Source organism: Oncorhynchus kisutch, unplaced genomic scaffold, assembly GCF_002021735.2.
Source record: "Oncorhynchus kisutch isolate 150728-3 unplaced genomic scaffold, Okis_V2 scaffold792, whole genome shotgun sequence".
Taxonomy (NCBI): Eukaryota; Metazoa; Chordata; class Actinopteri; order Salmoniformes; family Salmonidae; genus Oncorhynchus; species Oncorhynchus kisutch.
In genome coordinates, this window is record NW_022262737.1 from 114569 (window position 1) to 141732 (window position 27164).

General features: G+C 49.1%; 1 protein-coding gene across 2 annotated transcripts; it reads right to left on the reverse strand.

Moving 5' to 3' along the window:
* LOC109881481 (E3 ubiquitin-protein ligase arih1) lies at positions 1 to 25668 on the reverse strand. 2 transcript variants are annotated; one of them, XM_031816414.1, is made up of 14 exons: positions 25208 to 25668; positions 24079 to 24146; positions 23520 to 23664; positions 22884 to 22976; positions 22495 to 22550; positions 20524 to 20590; positions 20154 to 20260; positions 19851 to 19893; positions 18712 to 18783; positions 18280 to 18410; positions 16172 to 16229; positions 5183 to 5443; positions 4456 to 4568; positions 1 to 3516 (listed from the first exon to the last, which is right to left on the reverse strand). In XM_031816414.1, the coding sequence occupies exons 1-14, from the start codon at positions 25481 to 25483 to the stop codon at positions 3432 to 3434; spliced, it is 1575 nt and encodes a 524-aa protein (XP_031672274.1). In that variant the 5' UTR covers positions 25484 to 25668; the 3' UTR covers positions 1 to 3431. The 2 variants fall into 2 exon arrangements, with proteins under 2 accessions (XP_031672274.1, XP_031672273.1); XM_031816413.1 differs by having other exon boundaries at positions 16166 to 16229.
* Between the last annotated feature and the right edge of the window lie 1496 nt (positions 25669 to 27164).

The following is a 27164-nucleotide window of genomic DNA, read 5'->3' on the forward strand; positions in this document are numbered from 1 at the left end:
TTCCTTTTGAATGACATTTATTTAAATAGGACATTTTGTTTGTAAGAATGGTTATAATACATGAAAGCAACTCTGTGTCTGAACTTCCCTTTTCACAGAAAGTATCAGAAACAAAGAGATAAAAAATAGTATTTTCAGATGATTCACACTTTGGTGAAAGAGAAATCTTTGTTTCCGTCTTGTCAGCCACATCAATGTCAAACGCCAGACTCTTGTATTTCTCGAGGGCTACAGTGCATTGAGAAATTCCAACAAACACTGGACTGAGGACAGCACTGTGACTAGTCCAGCCACTTCTCTGGGCTCGGGGTTGTCTCGTTTTGGACCTCGTAAGCTCGTATAAAACTGGAAAGTGTTATGAAGGTAAAATGGCATCATGTTACCATGTTGGTACAACCCAGGCTGCTTTCCAAATGACAACCTATCTCCTATAGGTGCTCCACTCCCCATTGGTCTGTGGTCAAAAGTAGTGCACTATATAGGGAATAGGGTGGCATTTCAGACTAGCAACCAGTGTAAACGCCACTCTCATAGTCTAGCCTAGATGCCAAAGCTTTACAACAACAGACATCTCAAAAACATCAGCGCTGCTTTATGCTCAGTCCTTATATATATTTTAAATGCAGTTGTCGGACAAGACTCGTTCCTTTTAAAGCCCACGAAGCAGTTTGTATAGCTCAACTGGATGGTGCTATCGAAAACAATACTCCTTTACACAACAGATAAAGAAAGGAGGAAGGGTTATGGGGTACGTCTTGTCAGCCAGGTCTGTCACAGTTCCTACTTCTTTAGGGGACTAGGTCATGTAGTCATGCTGACTGACTCAAGTTTAAAACAGCCCTTTCAGGGAATGACATACCGCCTCCCAGGTTACCAAGGTGCCCTACCGCCTGCCAAGTTACCAAGGTGCCCTACCGCCTGCCAGGTTACCACGGTGCCCTACCGCCTCCCAGGTTACCACGGTGCCCTACCGCCTCCCAGGTTACCACGGTGCCCTACCGCCTGCCAGGTTACCACGGTGCCCTACCGCCTGCCAGGTTACCACGGTGCCCTACCGCCTCCCAGGTTACCACGGTGCCCTACCGCCTCCCAGGTTACCACGGTGCCCTACCGCCTCCCAGGTTACCACGGTGCCCTACCGCCTGCCAGGTTACCACGGTGCCCTACCGCCTGCCAGGTTACCACGGTGCCCTACCGCCTCCCAGGTTACCACGGTGCCTACCGCCTCCCAGGTTACCACGGTGCCCTACCGCCTCCCAGGTTACCAAGGTGCCCTACCGCCTGCCAGGTTACCAAGGTGCCCTACCGCCTCCCAGGTTACCACGGTGCCCTACCGCCTGCCAGGTTACCACGGTGCCCTACCGCCTCCCAGGTTACCACGGTGCCCTACCGCCTCCCAGGTTACCACGGTGCCCTACCGCCTCCCAGGTTACCACGGTGCCCTACCGCCTCCCAGGTTCCCACGGTGCCCTACCGCCTCCCAGGTTACCACGGTGCCCTACCGCCTGCCAGGGTACCACGGTGCCCTACCGCCTCCCAGGTTACCACGGTGCCCTACCGCCTCCCAGGTTACCACGGTGCCCTACCGCCTCCCATGTTACCACCGTGCCCTACCGCCTGCCAGGTTACCACGGTGCCCTACCGCCTCCCAGGTTACCACGGTGCCCTACCGCCTCCCAGGTTACCACGGTGCCCTACCGCCTCCCAGGTTACCACGGTGCCCTACCGCCTCCCAGGTTACCACGGTGCCCTACCGCCTCCCAGGTTACCACGGTGCCCTACCGCCTCCCAGGTTACCACGGTGCCCTACCGCCTCCCAGGTTCCCACGGTGCCCTACCGCCTGCCAGGTTACCACGGTGCCCTACCGCCTCCCAGGTTACCACGGTGCCCTACCGCCTCCCAGGTTACCACGGTGCCCTACCGCCTCCCATGTTACCACCGTGCCCTACCGCCTGCCAGGTTACCACGGTGCCCTACCGCCTGCCAGGTTACCACGGTGCCCTACCGCCTCCCAGGTTACCACGGTGCCCTACCGCCTCCCAGGTTACCACGGTGCCCTACCGCCTCCCAGGTTACCACGGTGCCCTACCGCCTCCCAGGTTACCAAGGTGCAAACAAAAAAACCATGAGGAAAAGCTCAAGTCTGAAAAAAGAAATACATTTGTTTATTTATTTTTTTAATGAGTGAATGTCACTCAATTTGGCTCTCATGAAACAGTTGGTAGTGTGTTATCTGGAAATTACAACTTCTAAGGAGAAACAGGAGGGGTGGTGATGGAAGAACAAGAGGTTAGGAGGGGGGGGGGGGGTTAGAACAAACAGGACATTACCTTCATCCCAAACGGCACTCTATTCCCTATATAATGCATTACTATTGACCAGGGCCTACAGTGTACTATAGAGAGAATATGGAGCCACTTGGGACACAGCCAAGTCATTCTCTGTTCATTTCTCAAAACCCCCTCAGGTGCAATTAGCTGATAACCTCTGAAGGTTGCAAGGTCAATTCCAACTATGAATAAATCAATGTATTACCTGAACTACAGTCTGGCTTGCTGTTAAAAAGAAGATGGCTTGTTCTTTAGTCTCATTCTCTCACCTAATGCGATCCTTTTAGGTGGATTTTGTTTTTGTCAGAATTGCTTTCAAAAAGCTACTACAACCCGGTCAGAGTTTCATCGCTCGTTCAACAACTTCCAAACCCTCACAAAGAATACATTTTTCTTTTAAAGCAGGAGCGAACTTGTCTTCTACACAGCAACTATATTGAATATTTGAAAAAAAAAGAATAAATATTTTTCTAAAAAACAAAAACAAAAAGACAAATGAAAGAAAATGTCCACACTTGCTGTTCCATGCATATGCGTTATTTACAAACTGAAAAACACCTTTCCTTCTTTTTCCTGCACTCCCTATGGTCTTTTTTCCCTCCTGCCAACCCACATGGTTCAGCACCTTTACAATCAGCAAATCAACATTCAAAAAAACCCTACATGTGATCTAACCACATTTAATGAACATGGCTTGAACAGTTGGACTGTGTTGAACACAAACCCATGTCCCACACAAGGGGGTACTTTAAAAAGTAAACAGATAAAATAGATCACTGGGAAACTGAACAGTGGGGGGGGGGGGGGGGGTGATGATGTTACTATAGCGACCAATTGAGAGAAGCGGGGGGAGTTCTTTTTTTTTGTCCTCACAATCCAATCTGCTACAAACAATACTGTTGTACGATTAATGTTTGAAATATTCTACTTTTTATTTTTATTTTTTTATTATTATTTTGATATAATTTATTTTAAACTTTTTCCATTAAACAAAACCCAAGAGGAGGAGAAAAAAAATGCAATATTGGGAAGATCAGCAACAACCTGCCCCCGTGGCATTGCATCAGCGCTCTAGTCTGTTTCTCTTTTAGTAAAGAGTCTTAATCTTCTATGTATTCCCAGAGGTCCTTCTCATAGCCCTCATGCACATGTTGCAGCAGCACCCGACGTCGACTCTCACAGTATCTGGAGGACAGGAAACAGGAAACAGTGAGGAGGAGAGGAAGGCTCATTTTAAAAATCAGTCTGGTCTCATTGTGATATTTTTTCATTTTACCTTTATTTAACTCAGCTGTACTTCCTGTCATAATAAACACATCTATACCAGGTATAGAACTCAGCTGTACTTCCTGTCATAATAAACACATCTATACCAGGTATAGAAGTCAGCTGTACTTCCTGTCATAATAAACACATCTATACCAGGTATAGATGTCAGCTGTACTTCCTGTCATAATAAACACATCTATACCAGGTATAGAACTCAGCTGTACTTCCTGTCATAATAAACACATCTATACCAGGTATAGAAGTCAGCTGTACTTCCTGTCATAATAAACACATCTATACCAGGTATAGAAGTCAGCTGTACTTCCTGTCATAATAAACACATCTATACCAGGTATAGAAGTCAGCTGTACTTCCTGTCATAATAAACACATCTATACCAGGTATAGAACTCACCTGTACTTCCTGTCATAATAAACACATCTATACCAGGTATAGAAGTCAGCTGTACTTCCTGTCATAATAAACACATCTATACCAGGTATAGAACTCACCTGTACTTCCTGTCATAATAAACACATCTATACCAGGTATAGAACTTAGCTGTACTTCCTGTCATAATAAACACATCTATACCAGGTATAGAACTCAGCTGTACTTCCTGTCATAATAAACACATCTATACCAGGTATAGAACTCACCTGTACTTCCTGTCATAATAAACACATCTATACCAGGTATAGAAGTCAGCTGTACTTCCTGTCATAATAAACACATCTATACCAGGTATAGAAGTCAGCTGTACTTCCTGTCATAATAAACACATCTATACCAGGTATAGAACTCACCTGTACTTCCTGTCATAATAAACACATCTATACCAGGTATAGAACTCACCTGTACTTGTCCTGTACTTTCTGTTTGATGTCCTGCAGAGAGTCCTGGGAGATGTCCCGCTCCAGATATCCAGACAGAACCTCCGTAGCGTTCTCCAAGTCAGCCTGATTGTTCTAAAAGAGGACCGCTTGGGTTCAGTCATAGTATATACACTGAATGTACAAAACATTAAGAACACCTGCTCTTTCTGTGACAGGCTGACCAAGCAAAAGATTGTCAGTGTAGATGAAGGGGAGTAGTCAGGTTAAAGAAGGATTTTTAAGACTTGAGACATGGATTGTGTGTATGTGTGCAATTGAGTGTGAATGAGAAATACTAAATATGTACGTGCCTTTGAACGGGGTATGGTAGTAGGTGCCATGCGCACCAGTTTGAGTGTGTCAAGAACTGCAATGCTGCTGGGTTTCGTAAACTCCGTGTATAGTATAGGGCCACTACTTTAGAGAGGAGACCTTGACTTGTAGCCATCACTTCTCTACCCCCCCCTCCCTTCTCTACCCCCCCTCTCCCTTCTCTACCCCCCCCTCTCCCTTCTCTACCCCCCATCTCCCTTCTCCACCCCCCCCCTCTCCACCCCCCCCCCTCTCCCTTCTCTACCCCCCATCTCCCTTCTCCACCCCCCATCTCCCTTCAGTCCCATCTTTGAGGTGAGGGAGGGTAGAGGTTGTTCTTTTTCAGGTAGAAGGGTTTGGGTAGAAGGGTTAGGACTCTAGCTGTGAAAAGTTACCTCAAAGATGATGGACTGGTTGTTCTTCTTGAGGTAGAAGGCGAAGACGTAGGTGAACATGAGAGTGGAGCGACACTGACACAGCACGTCCACAGCCTTCTTCAGGAACTGCACCTCGATCCAGGACATGTTGTGATGCTGCATCTCCTCCATCTTGGCCTTGACCCCAGCGTACAGCTTGTGCTCGAAGCGCAGTGACTGCATGTGGTTCATGTAACGGTTGCAGTAGAACAGGTACCTCTGCAGGGCTGCCCTGGACCGCTGGAGGAGGAGGAGGGACAACGCCTGGCACTTAAAATTAGAACAATCATCAAGCCTGGGTGAATATGTTTATCATTATACATGCTTGTCATCACTAGTATAACCACTACTAGCATAACCACCGCTACTAGCATAACCACCGCCACCACCACCGCTACTAGCATAACCACCGCCACTAGCATAACCACCGCTACTAGCATAACCACCGCCACTAGCATAACCACCGCCACCACCACCGCTACTAGCATAACCACCGCCACTAGCATAACCACCGCTACTAGCATAACCACCGCCACCACCACCGCTACTAGCATAACCACCGCCACCACCACTGCTACTAGCATAACCACCGCTACTAGCATAACCACTGCCACCACCACTGCTACTAGCATAACCACCACCACCACTAGCATAACCACTAGCATAACCACCGCCACTAGCATAACCACCGCCACTAGCATAACCACCGCTACTAGCATAACCACCGCCACTAGCATAACCACCGCCAATAGCATAACCACCGCTACTAGCATAACCATCGCCACTAGCATAACCACTGCCACCACCACTGCTACTAGCATAACCGCCACCACCACTAGCATAACCAACTCTACTAGCATAACCACCACCACCACTAGCATAACCAACTCTACTAGCATAACAACCGCTACTAGCATAACCACCGCCACTAGCATAACCACTGCCACCACCGCTACTAGCATAACCACCGCTACTAGCATAACCACCGCCACTAGCATAAGCACCACCACCGCTACTAGCATAACCACCGCTACTAGCATAACCACCGCTACTAGCATAACCACCGCTACTAGCATAACCACCACTACTAGCATAACCACCACTACTAGCATAACCACCGCCACTAGCATAACCACTGCCACCACCACTGCTACTAGCATAACCGCCACCACCACTAGCATAACCAACTCTACTAGCATAACCACCGCTACTAGCATAACCACCACCACCACCACCGCTACTAGCATAACCGCCACCACCACCGCTACTAGCATAACCACCGCCACCACCGCTACAGGCATAACCACCGCTACTAGCATAACCACCGCCGCCACCGCTACTAGCATAACCGCCACCAACACTAGCATAACCACCGCCACCACCGCTACAGGCATAATCACCGCCACCACTAGCATAACCACCGCTACTAGCATAACCACCGCCACAGGCATAACCACCGCCGCCACCGCTACTAGCATAACCACCGCCACTAGCATAACCACCGCCACCACAGCTACAGGCATAACCACCGCCACCACCGCTACTAGCATAACCACCGCCACTAGCATAACCACCGCCACTAGCATAACCACCGCCACCACCGCTACTAGCATAACCACCGCCACCACCGCCACTAGCATAACCACCGCCACCACCGCCACACCCACCCACCGCTACTAGCATAACCACTGCCACCACCGCCACTAGCATAACCACCGCTACTAGCATAACCACCGCCACCACCGCTACTAGCATAACCACCCCTACTAGCATAACCACCGCCACCACCGCTAGCAGCACAACAACCACCACCACCACTAGCAGCACAACCACCACCACCACTAGCAGCACAACAACCACCACCACTAGCAGCCAACCACCACCACCACTAGCAGCACACTCACCCACCCACCACCACCACTAGCAGCACACCCACCCACCACCACTAGCAGCACACCCACCCACCCACAACTAGCAGCACACCCACCCACCCACAACTAGCAGCACACCCACCCACCCACCTCTAGCAGCACACCCACCCACCCACCTCTAGCAGCACACACACCCACCCACCCACCTCTAGCAGCACACCCACCCACCACCACTAGCAGCACACCCACCCACCCACAACTAGCAGCACACCCACCACTAGCAGCACACCCACCCACCCACCACTAGCAGCACACCCACCCACCACTAGCAGCACACCCACCACTAGCAGCACACCCACCACTAGCAGTACACCCACCACCACTAGCAGCACACCCACCCACCACCACTAGCAGCACACCCACCCACCACCACTAGCAGCACACCCACCCACCCACCACCAGCAGCACACCCACCACCAGCAGCACACCCACCCACCAACCCACCACCACTAGCAGCACACCCACCACCAGCAGCACACCCACCCACCACCACTAGCATAACCACCACCACCACCGCTACTAGCATAACCACTGCCACCACCGCTACTAGCATAACCACCCCTACTAGCATAACCACCGCCACCACCGCTAGCAGCACAACAACCACCACCACTAGCAGCCAACCACCACCACCACTAGCAGCACACCCACCCACCACCACTAGCAGCACACCCACCCACCACCACCACTAGCAGCACACCCACCCACCACCACTAGCAGCACACCCACCACTAGCAGCACACCCATCCACCTACCACTAGCAGCACACCCACCCACCACCACTAGCAGCACACCCACCCACCCACCACTAGCAGCACACCCATCCACCCACCACTAGCAGCACACCCACCCACCACCACACCCACCCACCCACCCACCCACCACTAGCAGCACACCCACCACTAGCAGTACACCCACCACCAGCAGCACACCCACCCACCACCACTAGCAGCACACCCACCCACCACCACTAGCAGCACACCCACCCACCACCACTAGCAGCACACCCACCACCAGCAGCACACCCACCCACCACTAGCAGCACACCCACCAACCCACCCACCACTAGCAGCACACCCACCACCAGCAGCACACCCACCCACCACCACTAGCAGCACACCCACCCACCCACCACTAGCAGCACACCCACCCACCCACCACTAGCAGCACACCCACCCACCCACCTCTAGCAGCACACCCACCCACCTCTAGCAGCACACACACCCACCTCTAGCAGCACACACACCCACCCACCCACCTCTAGCAGCACACACACCACTAGCAGCACACCCACCCACCACCACACCCACCCACCCACAACTAGCAGCACACCTACCACCACTAGCAGCACACCCACCCACCACTAGCAGCACAACCACCCACCCACCACTAGCAGCACACCCACCCACCCACCACTAGCAGCACACCCACCCACCCACCACTAGCAGCACACCCACCCACCACCACTAGCAGCACACCCACCCACCCACCACTAGCAGCACACCCACCCACCCACCACTAGCAGCACACCCACCCACCCACAACTAGCAGCACACCCACAACTAGCAGCACACCCACCCACCACTAGCAGCACACCCACCCACCCACCAATAGCAGCACACCCACCCACCCACCCACCACTAGCAGCACACCCACCACTAGCAGCACACCCACCACTAGCAGTACACCCACCACCAGCAGCACACCCACCCACCACCACTAGCAGCACACCCACCCACCACCACTAGCAGCACACCCACCCACCACCACTAGCAACACTCCCACCCACCACCACTAGCAGCACACCCACCCACCCACCACTAGCAGCACACCCACCACCAGCAGCACACCCACCCACCACTAGCAGCACACTCACCAACCCACCACCACTAGCAGCACACCCACCACCAGCAGCACACCCACCCACCACCACTTGCAGCACACCCACCCACCCACCACTAGCAGCACACCCACCCACCCACCACTAGCAGCACACCCACCCACCCACCACTAGCAGCACACCCACCCACCCACCTCTAGCAGCACACCCACCCACCCACCTCTAGCAGCACACACACCCACCCACCCACCTCTAGCAGCACACAAACCCACCCACCCACCTCTAGCAGCACACACACCCACCCACCCACCTCTAGCAGCACACCCACCCACCCACCACTAGCAGCACACCCACCACCAGCAGCACACCCACCCACCACTAGCAGCACACCCACCAACCCACCACCACTAGCAGCACACCCACCACCAGCAGCACACCCACCCACCACCACTAGCAGCACACCCACCCACCCACCACTAGCAGCACACCCACCCACCACTAGCAGCACACCCACCCACCCACCTCTAGCAGCACACCCACCCACCCACCTCTAGCAGCACACACACCCACCCACCCACCTCTAGCAGCACACAAACCCACCCACCCACCTCTAGCAGCACACACACCCACCCACCCACCTCTAGCAGCACACCCACCCACCCACCACTAGCAGCACACCCACCACCAGCAGCACACCCACCCACCACTAGCAGCACACCCACCAACCCACCACCACTAGCAGCACACCCACCACCAGCAGCACACCCACCCACCACCACTAGCAGCACACCAACCCACCCACCACTAGCAGCACACCCACCCACCCACCACTAGCAGCACACCCACCCACCCACCACTAGCAGCACACCCACCCACCCACCACTAGCAGCACACCCACCCACCCACCGCTAGCAGCACACACACCCACCCACCCACCTCTAGCAGCACACACACCCACCCACCCGCCTCTAGCAGCACACACACCCACCCACCCGCCTCTAGCAGCACACACACCCACCCACCCACCTCTAGCAGCACACACACCACTAGCAGCACACCCACCCACCCACAACTAGCAGCACACCCACCACCACTAGCAGCACAATAACCACCACCACTAGCAGCACACCCACCCACCACTAGCAGCACACCCACCCACCACTAGCAGCACACCCACCCACCACTAGCAGTACACCCACCACCAGCAGCACACCCACCCACCACCACTAGCAGCACACCCACCCACCCACCACTAGCAGCACACCCACCCCCAGCAGCACACCCACCCACCACCACTAGCAGCACACCCACCCACCACCACTAGCAGCACACCCACCCACCCACCACTAGCAGCACACCCACCCACCCACCCACCACTAGCAGCACACCCACCACTAGCAGCACACCCACCACTAGCAGTACACCCACCACTAGCAGCACACCCACCCACCCACCCACCCACCACCACTAGCAGCACACCCACCCACCCACCCACCCCTAGCAGCACACCCACCCACCACTAGCAGCACACCCACCCACCCACCCACCACTAGCAGCACACCCACCCACCCACCACTAGCAGCACACCCACCCACCCACCACTAGCAGCACACCCACCCACCACCACTAGCAGCACACCCACCCACCACCACTAGCAGCACACCCACCCACCACTAGTACACCATAACTGGCATCACTAGCACACCCAAAACTAGTAGCACAACCACCACTAGAACACCATAACTAGCAGCACCACCACCACTAGCACACAATAACTAGCAGCACCACCACCACTAGAACACAGTAACTAGCACAGCAGACAGTTGAAGTCTTAAGTTTACATACACTTAGGTTGGAGTCAATAAAACTCGTTTTTCAACCACTCCACAAATTTCTGGCAAGTCTGTTAAGAAATCTACTGTGTGCCTGACAAGTAATTTTTCCAACAGTTGTTTACAGACACATTATTTCACTTCACTGTATCACAATTCCAGTGGGTCAGAAGTTTACATACACTAAGTTGACTGTGACTTTAAACAGCTTGGAAAATTCCAGAAAATGTTCCGGCTTTAGAAGCTTCTGATAGGCTAATTGACATCATTTGAGTCAATTGGAGGTGTACTTGTGGATTTATTTCAAGGCCTACCTTCAAACTCAGTGCTTTGCTTGACATCATGGGAAAATCAAAATAAATCAGCCAAGACCTCATAAAATAATATCAGCCAAGACCTCATAAAATAATATCAGCCAAGATCTCCACAAGTCTGATTCATCCTTGGGAACAATTTCCAAACACCTTAAGGTGCCACGTTCATCTGTACAAACAATAGTACAAAAGTATAAACACCATGGGACCACTCAGCCGTCATAGTGCTCAGGAAGGAGACGCGTTCTGTCTCCTAGAGATGAACGTACTTTGGTGCGAAACATGCAAATCAATCCCAGAACAACAGCAAAGGACCTTGTGAAGATGCTGGAAGAAACAGGTACAAAAGTATTTATATCCACAGTAAAACGAGTCCTATATCGACATAACCTGAAAGTCCACTCAGCAAGGAAGAAGCCACTGCTCCAAAATCACCACTATAAAAAAAGCCAGACTACGGTTTGCAACTGCACATGGGGACAAAGACCGCACTTTTTGGAGAAATGTCCTCTGGTCTGATGAAACAAAATAGAACTGTTTGGCCATAATGACCATTGTTTTGTTTGGAGGAAAAAGGGGAGGCTTGCTAGCTGAAAAACACCAACCGTGAAGCACAGGGGTGGCAATATCATATTGTGGGGGTGCTTTGCTGCAGGAGGGACTGGTGCACTTCACACAATAGATGGCATCATGAGGCAGGAAAATTATTTGGATATATTGAAGCAACATCTCAAGACATCAGTCAGGAAGTTAAAGCTTGGGTCTTCCAAATGGACAATGATCCCAAGCATACTTCCAAAGCTGTGGCAAAATGGCTTAAGGACAACAAAGTCAAGGTATTGGAGTGGCCATCACAAAGCCCTGACCTCAATCCTATAGAAAATTTGTGGGCAGAACTGAAAAAGTGTGTGCGAGCAAGGAGGTCTACAAACCTGACTTAAGTGTTCATTCAGTATTGTTGTAATTGTCATTATAAAAAAAAAACGGTATCGGCTTTTTTTGGTCCTCCAATAATCGGTGTTGAAAAATCATAATCGGTTGACCTCTAATGTAAACGTCCGACTTCAACTGTAACTAGCCCACCCACCACTAGTATAACCACTAGCCCACCCACCACTAGTATAACCACTAGCCCACCCACCACTAGTATAACCACTAGCCCACCCACCACTAGCCCACGCACCCCCCACTAGTATAACCACTAGCCCACCCACCCACCACTACAAGTATAACCACTAGCCCACCCACCCACCACTACAAGTATAACCACTAGCCCACCCACCCACCACTAGCCCACCCACCCACCACTACAAGTATAACCACTAGCCCACCCACCCACCCACCACTAGCCCACCACCACTACAAGTATAACCACTAGCCCACCCACCCACCCACCACTAGCCCACCAACCACTACAAGTATAACCACTAGCTCACCCACCCACCACCAGCCCACCCACCACTACAAGTATAACCACTAGCCCACCCACCACTACTAGTATAACCACTAGCCCACCCACACACCACTAGTATAACCACTAGTACAACCCCCCCCCCCCCCCCCACTAGCACAACCACCACCAGTACCCAATAACAGCCATAACCACCAGTACCCCCATAACAGGCATAACCACCAGTACGCCATCACAGGCATAACCACCAGTACCCCATAACAGGCATAACCACCAGTACCCAATAACAGGCATAACCACCAGTACCCAATAACAGGCATAACCACCAGTACCCAATAACAGGCATAACCACCAGTACCCAATAACAGGCATAACCACCAGTACCCCATCACAGGCATAACCACCAGTACCCCATAACAGGCATAACCACCAGTACCCAATAACAGGCATAACCACCAGTACCCAATAACAGGCATAACCACCAGTACGCCATCACAGGCATAACCACCAGTACCCCATAACAGGCATAACCACCAGTACGCCATAACAGGCATAACCACCAGTACCCCATAACAGGCATTACCACCAGTACGCCATAACAGGCATAACCACCAGTACGCCATAACAGGCATAACCACCAGTACGCCATAACCACCAGTACCCCCATAACAGGCATAACCACCAGTACCCAATAACAGGCATAACCACCAGTACGCCATCACAGGCATTACCACCAGTACACCATCACAGGCATAACCACCAGTACGCCATCACAGGCATAACCACCAGTACGCCATCACAGGCATAACCACCAGTACGCCATCACAGGCATAACCACCAGTACGCCATCACAGGCATAACCACCAGTACGCCATCACAGGCATAACCACCAGTACCCCATCACAGGCATAACCACCAGTACCCCATAACAGGCATAACCACCAGTACCCAATAACAGGCATAACCACCAGTACCCAATAACAGGCATAACCACCAGTACGCCATCACAGGCATAACCACCAGTACCCCATCACAGGCATAACCACCAGTACGCCATCACAGGCATAACCACCAGTACGCCATAACAGGCATAACCACCAGTACCCCATAACAGGCATAACCACCAGTACCCCATAACAGGCATTACCACCAGTACGCCATCACAGGCATTACCACCAGTACGCCATCACAGGCATAACCACCAGTACGCCATCACAGGCATAACCACCAGTACGCCATAACAGGCATAACCACCAGTACGCCATAACAGGCATAACCACCAGTACGCCATCACAGGCATAAACACCAGTACGCCATCACAGGCATAACCACCAGTACGCCATAACAGGCATAACCACCAGTACCCCATAACAGGCATTACCACCAGTACGCCATCACAGGCATTACCACCAGTACGCCATCACAGGCATTACCACCAGTACGCCATCACAGGCATTACCACCAGTACGCCATCACAGGCATAACCACCAGTACGCCATAACAGGCATAACCACCAGTACGCCTGTAACAGGCATAACCACCAGTACGCCTGTAACAGGCATAACCACCAGTACGCCTGTAACAGGCATAACCACCAGTACCCCTGTAACAGGCATAACCACCAGTACCCCCGTAACAGGCATAACCACCAGTACCCAATAACAGGCATAACCACCAGTACCCAATAACAGGCATCACCACCAGTATGCCATAACCACCAGTATGCCATAACAGGCATAACCACCAGTATGCCATAACCACCAGTACCCCATAACAGGCATAACCACCAGTATGCAATAACCACCAGTACCCCATAACAGGCATAACCACCAGTATCCAATAACAGGCATAACCACCAGTACCCAATAACAGGCATCACCACCAGTATGCCATTACCACCAGTATGCCATAACAGGCATAACCACCAGTATGCCATAACCACCAGTACCCCATATCAGGCATAACAACCAGTATGCCATAACCACCAGTACGCCATAACAGGCATAACAACCAGTACCCCATAACAGGCATAACCACCAGTATGCCATAACCACCAGTATGCCATAACCACCAGTATGCCATAACCACCAGTACCCAATAACAGGCATAACCACCATTATAAACTGGGTGGTTCGAGCCCTGAATGCTGATTGGCTGACAGCCGTGGTATACCACGGGTATGACTAAACATCTATTTTTACTGCTCTAATTACGTTGGTAACCCATTTATAATAGCAATAAGGCACCTCGGGGGTGAGGTATAGTGCCAATATACCACGGCTAAGGGCTGTGTCCAGGCACTCGCGTTGCATTATGCCTATGGACAGTCCCTAGCCGTGGTATATTAGCCATATACCACACCCACTCTGGCCTTATTGCTTAAGTACACCATCACTAGCATAGCCACCACTAGTACACCATCACTAGCATAGCCACCACCACTAGCATAGCCACCACCACACCGTCACTAGCATAGCCATCACTACACCGTCACTAGCATAGCCACCACTAGTACACCATCACAAGCATAGCCACCACCACTAGCATAGCCACCACTACACCATCACTAGTATAGCCACCACCACACCATCACTAGCATAGCCACCACCACACCGTCACTAGCATAGCCACCACTAGTACACCATCACAAGCATAGCCACCACCACTAGCATAGCCACCACTACACCATCACTAGCATAGCCACCACCACACTGCCACCAGCATAGCCACCGTCACTAGCATAGCCACCACCACAGCCACTAGCATAGCCACCACCACACCGTCACTAGCATAACCACCACCACACCGTCACTAGCATAACCACCACCACACCGCCACCACTACTAGCATAGCCACCACTACACCGCCACCAGCATAGCCACCACTAGCATAGCCACCACTACACTGCCACCAGCATAGCCACCACTACACTGCCACCAGCATAGCCACCACTACACTGCCACCAGCATAGCCACCACTACACCGCCACCAGCATAGCCACCACTACACCGCCACTAGCATAGCCACCAGCATAGCCACCACTACACCGCCACCAGCATAGCCACCACTACACCGCCACCAGCATAGCCACCACTACACCACCACCAGCATAGCCACCACTACACCACCACCAGCATAGCCACCACTAGCATAGCCACCACTAGCATAGCCACCACTACACCATCACTAGCATAGCCACCACTACACCACCACTAGCATAGCCACCACTACACCACCACTAGCATAGCCACCACTACACCACCACTAGCATAGCCACCACTACACCATCACTAGCATAGCCACCACTACACCACCACTAGCATAGCCACCACTACACCACCACTAGCATAGCCACCACTACACCACCACTAGCATAGCCACCACTACACCGCCACTAGCATAGCCACCACTAGCATAGCCAACACTACACCACCACTAGCATAGCCACCACTAGTACACCACCACTAGCATAGCCACCACTAGCATAGCCACCACTAGCATAGCCACCACTACACCATCACTGAACTGTTGTGGGAATGAGGAAATATGTCATTATACATGATGGTCAACAAAGACCAGGACTGTGTTGTGATTCTAGTCTACAGTGAGGAACACTAAAGACACCATGACTCACTGTTACCTCTTGGGCGTCCCTCGCTGCCTTGGCATCATCCTCATTGTAGCGGTTGCAGTTGTACCTACAATAAACACAGAGCTAGGAATTAGTGAGAGGAGAAAAAAAACATTTTAGTCCCAATATACACTGCTCAAAAAAATAAAGGGAACACTTAAACAACACAATGTAACTCCAAGTCAATTACACTTCTGTGAAATCAACCTGTCCACTTAGGAAGCAACACTGATTGACAATACACTTCACATGCTGTTGTGCAGATGGAATAGACAACAGGTGGAAATTATAGGCAATTAGGCATGACTCCCCCAATAAAGGACTGGTTCTGCAGGTGGTGACCACAGACCACATCTCAGTTCCTATGCTTCCTGGCTGATGTTTTAGTCACTTTTGAATGCTGGCGGTGCTTTCACTCTAGTGGTAGCATGAGACGGAGTCTACAACCCACACAAGTGGCTCAGGAAGTGCAGCTCATCAATGCGAGCTGTGGGAAGAAGGTTTGCTGTGTCTGTCAGCGTAGTGTCCAGAGCATGGAGGCGCTACCAGGAGACAGGCCAGTACATCAGGAGACGTGGAGGAGGCCGTAGGAGGGCAACAACCCAGCAGCAGGATCGCTACCTCCGCCTTTGTGCAAGGAGGAGCAGGAGGAGCACTGCCAGAGCCCTGCAAAATGACCTCCAGCAGGCCACAAATGTGCATGTGTCTGCTCAAACGGTCAGAAACAGACTCCATGAGGGTGGTATGAGGGCCCGACGTCCACAGGTGGGGGTTGTGCTTACAGCCCAACATTTGGCATTTGCCAGAGAACACCAAGATTGGCAAATTCGCCACTGGCGCCCTGTGCTCTTCACAGATGAAAGCAGGTTCACACTGAGCACATGTGACAGTCTGGAGATGTCGTGGAGAACGTTCTGCTGCCTGCAACATCCTCCAGCATGACCGGTTTGGCGGTGGGTCAGTCATGGTGTGGGGTGGCATTTCTTTGGCATCTCCATGTGCTCGCCAGAGGTAGCCTGACTGCCATTAGGTACCGAGATGAGATCCTCAGACCCCTTGTGAGACCATATGCTGGTGTGGTTGGCCCTGGGTTCCTCCTAATGCAAGACAATGCTAGTCCTCATGTGGCTGGAGGCCACACACACTACTGAGCCTCATTTTGACTTGTTTTAAAGACATTACATCAAAGTTGGATCAGTCTGTAGTGTGGTTTTCCACTTTAATTTTGAGTGTGACTCCAAATCCAGACCTCCATGGGTTGATAAATTTGATTTCCATTGATAATTTTTGTGTGATTTTGTTGTCAGCACATTCAACTATGTAAAGAAAAAAGTATTTAATAAGAATATTTCATTCATTCAGATCTAGGATGTGTTATTTTAGTGTTCCCTTTATTTTTTTGAGCAGTGTATATACATACATACATGCACACACACAGTTGAAGTCGCATACCCCCTAGCCTCTAACCCATACCCCCTAGCCTCTAACCCATACCCCCTAGCCTCTAACCCATAGCCCCTAGCCCATACCCCCTAGCCTCTAACCCAGACCCCCCCTAGCCTCTAACCCATACCCCCTAGCCTCTAACCCATAGCCCCTAGCCTCTAACCCCCCCCCGCTCCAACCTGTATGTGTCTTTCTGGGGTGTTGGGATAAAGCAGAAAGACAATAATGGAATCTAAAACGGATACTTCTGAATGTTGGCAGTGAGGTCATTAATCAACTTCCCCCCCAGAATCAGATGAACTCGCTGATACCCTTTTTATGTTTCTGTGGCCAGTATGAAGGAAGTTAGAGGTAGTTTCACAAGCTAATGCTAACTAGCATTAGCACAATCTTACTAGCATGCTAGCATATTTTTTAATTTTTTAAAAACATTTATTTAACTAGGCAAGTTAGTTAAGAACAAATTCTTATTTTCAATGACGGCCTAGGTACCGTGGGTTAACTGCCTGTTCAGGGGCAGAACGACAGATTTGTACCTTGTCAGCTTGGGGATTCAAACTTGCAACCTTCCGGTTACTAGTCCAACGCTCTAACCACTAGGCTACCCTGCCTCCCAGATACCCATTCCAGTAAAATAGCACTAGTCAGTAGGAGGTAGATCCCCCACCCACCAGGCAGAGCCGTGTGGTTCCCAGGGCCCCAGGCAGACCCAGCAGAACTCAGCCTTGCAGCTCTGGTTCCGACACACCATGTGGTTGCAGCCGCCGTCCTTCTCAATGGTCACGTGGCATTTGGGGCACTCCTGAGGGACAGATGGCCAAGCAGAGATGGGGGCTCAGTAACAGTCCATCGTTCGCACAGCGGCAGCACTATAGAGCTACATGTAAGAGCCAGTTTCCCTGACACAGATTAAGCCTAGAATATCCACCGAGAATGCTTTTTAGTCCAGGAATAAGGCTTAATCTGTGTCTGGGGGAAACCAGTCCTAAAATGCTTAAAGAGATACTCAAAATACAAATCTACCTGGTTTCGTGGGAAGGACACACAAGTGATCCATAAAATCAGACCAGGATTGTATTTAGAGCTAAGTCTTTTTTAAATACCCTTGTATTGGCTGCGATCCAGTTAGACGTCTCGCTGTCATCGTCACACTTCTTGATCCATTTCCTCAACCACTGAAAGATTACAACAAAGAGATTCAATACAACAAGTTCAAAGTCACCAATCTTCGTTTGATAATGTAACTATATTACAGTATAACTATGTTAATGTCAGGGGACCTCTGTCCCAAGCACACTTTACCATTAACCATGAATGTGTAGACTAGGGCCCAGTCTAGAACCAACCCATTGGTCACTAGTGGAGAACTGAAAGGATAAGCAATATGGTGACCATTCTACCTATCCTGGTAGAGGACAAGGTGAAGCTACCACCACCTATCCTATCAGGGGACAAAGTGAAGCTACCACCACCTATCCTGTCAGGGGACAAGGTGAAGCTACCACCACCTATCCTATCAGGGGACAAGGTGAAGCTACCACCACCTGTCAGGGGACAAGGTGAAGCTACCACCACCTATCCTGTCAGAGGACAAGGTGAAGCTACCACCACCTATCCTATCAGGGGACAAAGTGAAGCTACCACCACCTATCCTGTCAGGGGACAAGGTGAAGCTACCACCACCTATCCTATCAGGGGACAAGGTGAAGCTACCACCACCTGTCAGGGGACAAGGTGAAGCTACCACCACCTATCCTGTCAGAGGACAAGGTGAAGCTACCACCACCTATCCTATCAGGGGACAAAGTGAAGCTACCACCACCTATCCTGTCAGGGGACATGGTGAAGCTACCACCACCTATCCTATCAGGGGACAAGGTGAAGCTACCACCACCTATCCTGTCAGAGGACAAGGTGAAGCTACCACCACCTATCCTGGTAGAGGACAAGGTGAAGCTACCACCACCTATCCTGTCAGGGGACAAGGTGAAGCTACCACCACCTATCCTATCAGGGGACAAGGTGAAGCTACCACCACCTATCCTGTCAGAGGACAAGGTGAAGCTACCACCACCTATCCTGGTAGAGGACAAGGTGAAGCTACCACCACCTATCCTATCAGATCTACAGTACATTAAATGTATATGGGGTAAGGGTTAGAGTTGTTTTTGTGGACTGCATCTGACCACTATTACATTACCACTGACAGGGAGGGTTGAATTTAGACTCCATTGTGACATACCTTACACTTGACGGGATCATGCCAGTTCTCGCCACAATTGAAGCTGCAAATGAATTGGGTTGAAATAAAGATCCACATGTAACCATTAAAATCAATGCCTTTTATTATATAGGATTCCATTTGTGTGACAACTGCAGGAGATATCATCATGCGTTTTGAGAACAGCGTGTTACTAAAAACCAAGACGTCTTCTGTGTGAGTATTAGTGGTAGATGGTCCTTTTACATACCAGAGAACGTGTGATGCACAAAAAACAAAACCAATAAGCAGGGAATGTAAGTCACAGTATGGCTCGTCTCTTACCAGAACTGACGGCCACATGTGCATCTCACAGGCTTAGCATCTGGGTACTGGACTTTGACTACGTGATGACAGTCTGGCGCTGGGCACCATTTTAACAGTCGATTGCACTGAGGACGAGAGGACAGGAGCATAAGAAGTGGGATACAAGCAGAAGGAATACATGCCAATCCTCCTCTTCTCCCAAACAAGCAGGATTATCTAACATCTGAAGAACAGATTCAATATTCTCACAGCTAGACTTACATGGAAAACGGCTACATTTTATTTTAGAGTACAGACATCTCCATATAAAGCACAAGATGCTGTGTGTGTGTGTGTGTGTGTATATGTATATATATATAAAATCAATGAAGAACATTACACATCTTACCTCTACAAAACTATTGGTAATCAAGTGTTGGTACTTCAACTTCACCTTGGACTCTGTGATCAGTCTCCTATAGGAAAATAATTTGGTTTTCAAAATGATAATTAAAATGTAGTGGATTTGAACAAATACAACAAAACAAAGAAATGTGATTTATAAACTCATCTGCTACTCTACATCTTCAACTCTCACGCGTAGAACTAGCAGCGTGTAGAACTAGCAGCGGGTAGAACTAGCAGCGGGTAGAACTAGCAGCGTGTAGAACTAGCAGCGGGTAGAACTAGCAGCGTGTAGAACTAGCAGCGTGTAGAACTAGCAGCGGGTAGAACTAGCAGCGTGTAGAACTAGCAGCGTGTAGAACTAGCAGCGTGTAGAACTAGCAGCGGGTAGAACTAGCAGCGGGTAGAACTAGCAGCGTGTAGAACTAGCAGCGTGTAGAACTAGCAGCGCGTAGAACTAGCAGCGCGTAGAACTAGCAGCGTGTAGAACTAGCAGCGTGTAGAACTAGCAGCGTGTAGAACTAGCAGCGGGTAGAACTAGCAGCGTGTAGAACTAGCAGCGTGTAGAACTAGCAGCGGCTACGTGTATGTAGCGCGTAGAACTAGTAGCGCGTAGAACTAGCAGCGCGTAGAACTAGTAGCGCGTAGAACTAGCAGCGCGTAGAACTAGCAGCGTGTAGAACTAGCACCGCGTAGAACTAGCAGCGCGTAGAACAAGCAGCGCGTAGAACAAGCAGCGCGTAGAACTAGCAGCGCGTAGAACAAGCAGCGCGTAGAACTAGTAGCGCGTAGAACTAGCAGCGCGTAGAACTAGCAGCGTGTAGAACTAGCACCGCGCGGAACTAGCAGCGTGTGGAACAAGCAGCGCGTAGAACTAGCAGCGTGTAGAACTAGCAGCGTGTAGAACTAGCAGCGCGTAGAACTAGCAGCGTGTAGAACTAGCAGCGTGTAGAACTAGCAGCGTGTAGAACTAGCAGCGGGTAGAACTAGCAGCGTGTAGAACTAGCAGCGTGTAGAACTAGCAGCGTGTAGAACTAGCAGCGGCTACGTGTATGTAGCGCGTAGAACTAGTAGCGCGTAGAACTAGCAGCGCGTAGAACTAGTAGCGCGTAGAACTAGCAGCGCGTAGAACTAGCAGCGTGTAGAACTAGCACCGCGTAGAACTAGCAGCGCGTAGAACAAGCAGCGCGTAGAACAAGCAGCGCGTAGAACTAGCAGCGCGTAGAACAAGCAGCGCGTAGAACTAGTAGCGCGTAGAACTAGCAGCGCGTAGAACTAGCAGCGTGTAGAACTAGCACCGCGCGGAACTAGCAGCGTGTGGAACAAGCAGCGCGTAGAACTAGCAGCGCATAGAACAAGCAGCGCGTAGAACAAGCAGCGCGTAGAACAAGCAGCGCGTAGAACAAGCAGCGCGTAGAACTAGCAGCGCGTAGAACTAGCAGCGCGTAGAACTAGCAGTGTGTAGAACTAGTAGAACTAGCAGCGTGTAGAACTAGCAGCGTGTAGAACTAGCAGCGTGTAGAACTAGCAGCGTGTAGAACTAGCAGCGTGTAGAACTAGCAGCGCGTAGAACTAGTAGCGCGTAGAACTAGCAGTGTGTAGAACTAGCAGCGTGTAGAACTAGCAGCGTGTAGAACTAGCAGCGGGTAGAACTAGCAGCGTGTAGAACTAGCAGCGTGTAGAACTAGCAGCGTGTATGTAATGTTGAAACATAATAATAATAACTATAAAAGGCTTTACTGTCACAGAGCGGATAGATGCAGTGAAATGTGTTGTTTTTTTACAGGGTCCTCCATAGTAGGAAGGAGCCCCTGGAGCAAATCGGGGTTAAGTGTCTTGCTCAAGGGCACAGACAGATTTTTTATCTTGATGGCGCGGGTATTTCGAAACCAGCAACCTTTCAGTGACTGTCCCAACGCTGTAACCGCTAGTCTACCTGCTGTGGAATGTAAAGAGACAGCGACGTAACACTTACATGACTGTGTTGTCGTCCACCAATATATCACAGCTGTGAGCAGGGCAGGAAATTGTCTTTTTTTTGTTTGTTTTTTAAGGAAAGAGAAAGGAAACATGGTGAGATTTTTTCACATCTCAACAAAAAGCCCAATGATTGCTTTTCCTGAGTCAGAATAAGAGTTTACAGTCCATGGTAACGATACATACATACATGCTGTGTGTATGAATGTATGTATGTATGAATAAGCGCTTGGTCAAAGGTCATTGTTTTAACGTTTTGTCTGTGCTATTGCATTGCTTTCTTCTTGACTACTTCCTGCTGACCTCTTGCCAGGCCCCACTCACCAAGGGTTTCTTACCGTAAGGCTCTTTTCTCTGGTTAAACAAACAGGTGTTTGTGGTGCTTACCTGTCCCATCCCCTCCTCAATGATTTTGGTAGTCAAGTAGTCACCCCAACACTGCATGCAGAACTTGTGTCCACACTCCAGGCCAGTGAAGTACTGTGGGAGAGGAAGATGAAGTTTCAGTCATAGAGGCTAGGGGGTTAGGGTAAGAGGCTAGGGGGTATGGGTTAGAGGCTAGGGGGTATGGGTTAGAGGCTAGGGGGTATGGGTTAGAGGCTAGGGGGTATGGGCTAGAGGCTAGGGGGTATGGGTTAGAGGCTAGGGGGTATGGGTTAGAGGCTAGGGGGTATGGGTTAGAGGCTAGGGGGTAAGGGTTAGCGGCTAGGGGGTATGGGTTAGAGGCTAGGGGGTAAGGGTTAGCGGCTAGGGGGTAAGGGTTAGCGAAGGGTTAGCGGCTAGGGGGTAAGGGTTAGCGTGTTAGAGTCTAGGGGGTAAGGGTATGAGACTAGGGGGTAAGGGTTAGAGGCTAGGGGGTAAGGGTTAGAGGCTAGGGGGAGTCTCCCTTCATAATACTGACTGACTGAGTTTGGGTAGTTCAGGTAGGAGATCTGACTTGGCATGGCCTGATCCTTTCAGATGTACACTACTGCCTAGTGGATGGGGTGTTGTGCATCTCTCCCTTCAGAGTAGGGTACTGACCGAGTTTGGGTAGTTCAGGTAGCAGATCTGACAGGGAAGATCCTGAGCAGAGGACCTCGTGTTCATCAGCCGTGTCCTCGACTTCTTACTGGGGTTGATGACATGGCATTCCGAGAACAATTTGTCAAGGTTCCCATCAAAATATCTAGTGAGAGAAGACATGTCATCACTGGCTGGGAAACACGCTACTTTAATTGGCTGGTGTATTATTCACTAGAATAGGGTCTTTAGGTCATGCTAGAACAAACGGTTACATAGAAAGGCAATAAGTCATAGCCAAACTAGAGCACCAAGACAAAGGAGAAACTTGTGCCAGATCTCGGGACTTTTAACTATTGGACATATGGAGCATTAAAAAGGGTCTGCAGGGAAATTGGTAAACATACAATTAATTTGATCAATTCAATTTCCTTGTGTAATGCTGTCTATTCATATTTAATACCAGAACATATGGCCATTCAACAGACCACCTAACCTAACACAATGATGGCACTAATAGAGCCAAGATGATGACACTGTTTTTACAACAAATCATACAAGAGCCAATGTCACGACTAACCTTTCCATCAGTTTCTCTTTGTCCCAATTGAAGTGACTAAGAAGTATTCTTGTTATCGTTGCAGGGTTCTAGAGAAGAGTAACAAAAAAATGAGGAGGCAAAAAAACACATTTATATGGCCTCCGGGAAAGCTTCATAACCTGTATTAAAAGACAGCCACTCAACTAGCTAGCTATTTAGCATTGGATTATAATACACTAACCGGTAACTAGCAGTACGGCCATGTCATTTACACGGACAAAATAAGGCTATTATTGTTCAAAATGTGTCTAATAATAGAATTTATAAATAAATAAAAAATCTGCAATTCATTGCAGACAAACTCAGTGGCTGACAGAAGTGGGGATCAAGGTTCGGCCATGTTGTTTCAGGCGCACAGGCCTAAAAATCAGACAGTGGAAAGTAAAGATAGCAAAGTGAGCTAGTTGATAATCCAGGTGAAACTATGGACACACAGGGGGGGGCTGATAGGATTTCAACAAAAAACTAAATAGCTCAGTAACGTTAGCTACTTCGCCATTTTGATGCCATGATAGTAGACAAATACTGTTGATGACAGTGTTGTAATAGCTACGTTGTAGGCAACAGGGGAAATGACAAAGATGACTAGCCAAACTAGCTAGGTTTTCTGGCTGGGTCTAATAGTTATTATTATTATTATTTTTTTACTTCATCTTACTGTAGCTAGTTGGGTCAGCATCTTGGCAGAGTTGACAACTCACTTATATCTCGTTGAACCAGGCGCACTAGTCATTCAAGAGATATAACATGATGCTATTGGTTCGTTAGCTAACCTTAATTGACTAAACTAAAGAGAAAACATTGTCAGCTTCCCTACCAGACAGATACCATTCATTTAGTTAGCTGGTTAGCTAGAGTAACAGTTTGTTGAAATGGAAGTCGGAGTAATTTAGCTACAGTACCTAAACTAAGGTAACGTTACTAACGTTAGTTTGTAACTAGTTAGCTAAGGTTGGCTAACAAACAGGCTAACATACGTTGAGGCTTACAGTCACCTGCGATTGTTTGTGATGGACAGTAAACTAACTCGGTAAATAATTAGCTGTTTACGTTTTTACAATTTGCGGCCTACCGAGACCCAACATCCTCGGCCTTTCCTTCACCTCACCTGGATGACATCATTGACCTCCCTGATACACTCGACCATATGCTGAAGGATCTGTTCAGCAGTCAAAACCTCGAACCGATAATCCTCTTCGTCTTGACCGGGCCCTAGGCCACTGCCTCCGGTCTCCCCACATTCATCTCGTTCTCCACCGGCCACAACAGGATCATCCAACTCCACTTCCAGGGTGTCGTCTTCGGGATCCTCCTCGGCGCTGTCTTCGCTGCATTCCTCTTCCTCCTCGTCGAATTCATAATTGTACCCTTCGTCTGAGTCCATTACTCGGTTTAACTTGATATTGTGACAAGGTATGATACCAAACGCTAGATACTAGGATGTGTACAGGCCGCGACGAAAACAAGAGACGAAATATTTCGAAAGAGAAAAATATTTCCAGAGAGAGAGAGTAGCTACAACAACATGAGCGCAGCTGCCGCTGGACCAACAAAGAGATGCGGCGTCATACGGACCGACGCGTTACGTCAAAAAAATAATATAAGGAAAGGATTGTCCAGGCAAGAGATGTACAAACTCATCAAACTCATCAAAGATCACTGATATTTGTTGAAGACAGCAATGGAATGTTTTAACAAATGATTACACACATATATATATATATATATATATATATATATATATATATATATATATATATATATATATAAGGCTGACATTCACCGTTGTATTGTTTTTTTCTCTAGTGAATTTGACCTTCTTTTAAATTAGCCTAATCCTTCATGATAAATAATTCAACAAACATTGGTTATTTATATTCCTGTGTAGGACATTGTGTACTATGGACACAAGAATCCTATGGCCACATTACCCCCCCAAAATACAGTATTGGCATACCCATTACAATCAATGGATACATTGTCGTTTTAATACATTTAGTTTTGTATCATATTGTAATGCTGTAGCCAATCACATTATATCACATGTAAGTGCATGAGACAACATTATATAGGGCCTGTTTATAATTACACTGGTGAATCTTGCAAACTGAGTGAGTGTGTATGTAGACACATTACCACTAGATGGCAGCACATAGTTAAATCTAAAACTTTTGACCTGCATTGGATTTAATGTAGTGTGACTGACAGCAATCGGCTCCATAGCCTGTGGCTGAGGGCACAGTGTTGCGGTAATGTTATAGAACATAAGTAGGCTAATCTAATTTAGCAAGTATTAATTTTGCAAGTATATTGCAATAATTGTATATGTAGTCTTCATAAAAAAAAAAAACTCTACTGTTTAGGAAAATGTGGAATCACAAGGCGTCTTTAATTCACATAAATCACCTTTGAGTATATCTGGGTTTTTATTACCGGATGATGAATAACCAGACTGTTTTCAAGAACTATTACACATCCTCAGAGACCTCTGTGAATTGAGGCATATTGTGTGTTTCAGGTTTTGTGGTCACAGTTTTTTTTGTAATGATTCTATCTTATTGAAAGCCTACACATACCACAAGAAAGGACAAAATAATTACTAGACAAAAGAGTCTTTGAGCCAACACATTATATATTGAGGAATGGGAGTTGAAAGCAGAATGGAGTGGCCTGGGTCTCTGTACTCCACGTTTGTTTTTCGGGGAGACGTGTGACTGATAGCTGCTTGATTTCGTATTCATTGTTTGTAGTATTATTTTTCCCAATGCTGGTTGCAATCCCTCAACTACAATTGTAAACTGAATCTTTCCACTGTATTAATCATCTGCTGTTACAAAAAATAGCCTTTGCTGTGATGGCACAATATCTGTAGCAGGTGTTCTTTTGTTTGGTGCAAATACAGTTTGTTTTCATGCTGTCGAAAAAGAAAACCCAAAGCAATAATCATTGCATTATCTCCCATTGTAACAGTCAACAGTAGTTAACCCTAGGGTCTTAGAGATTTAGAGAGTTTATATAACAGATGTCCATGGTGTGATCTTTATGGATAGTGCTGCTAAATATCG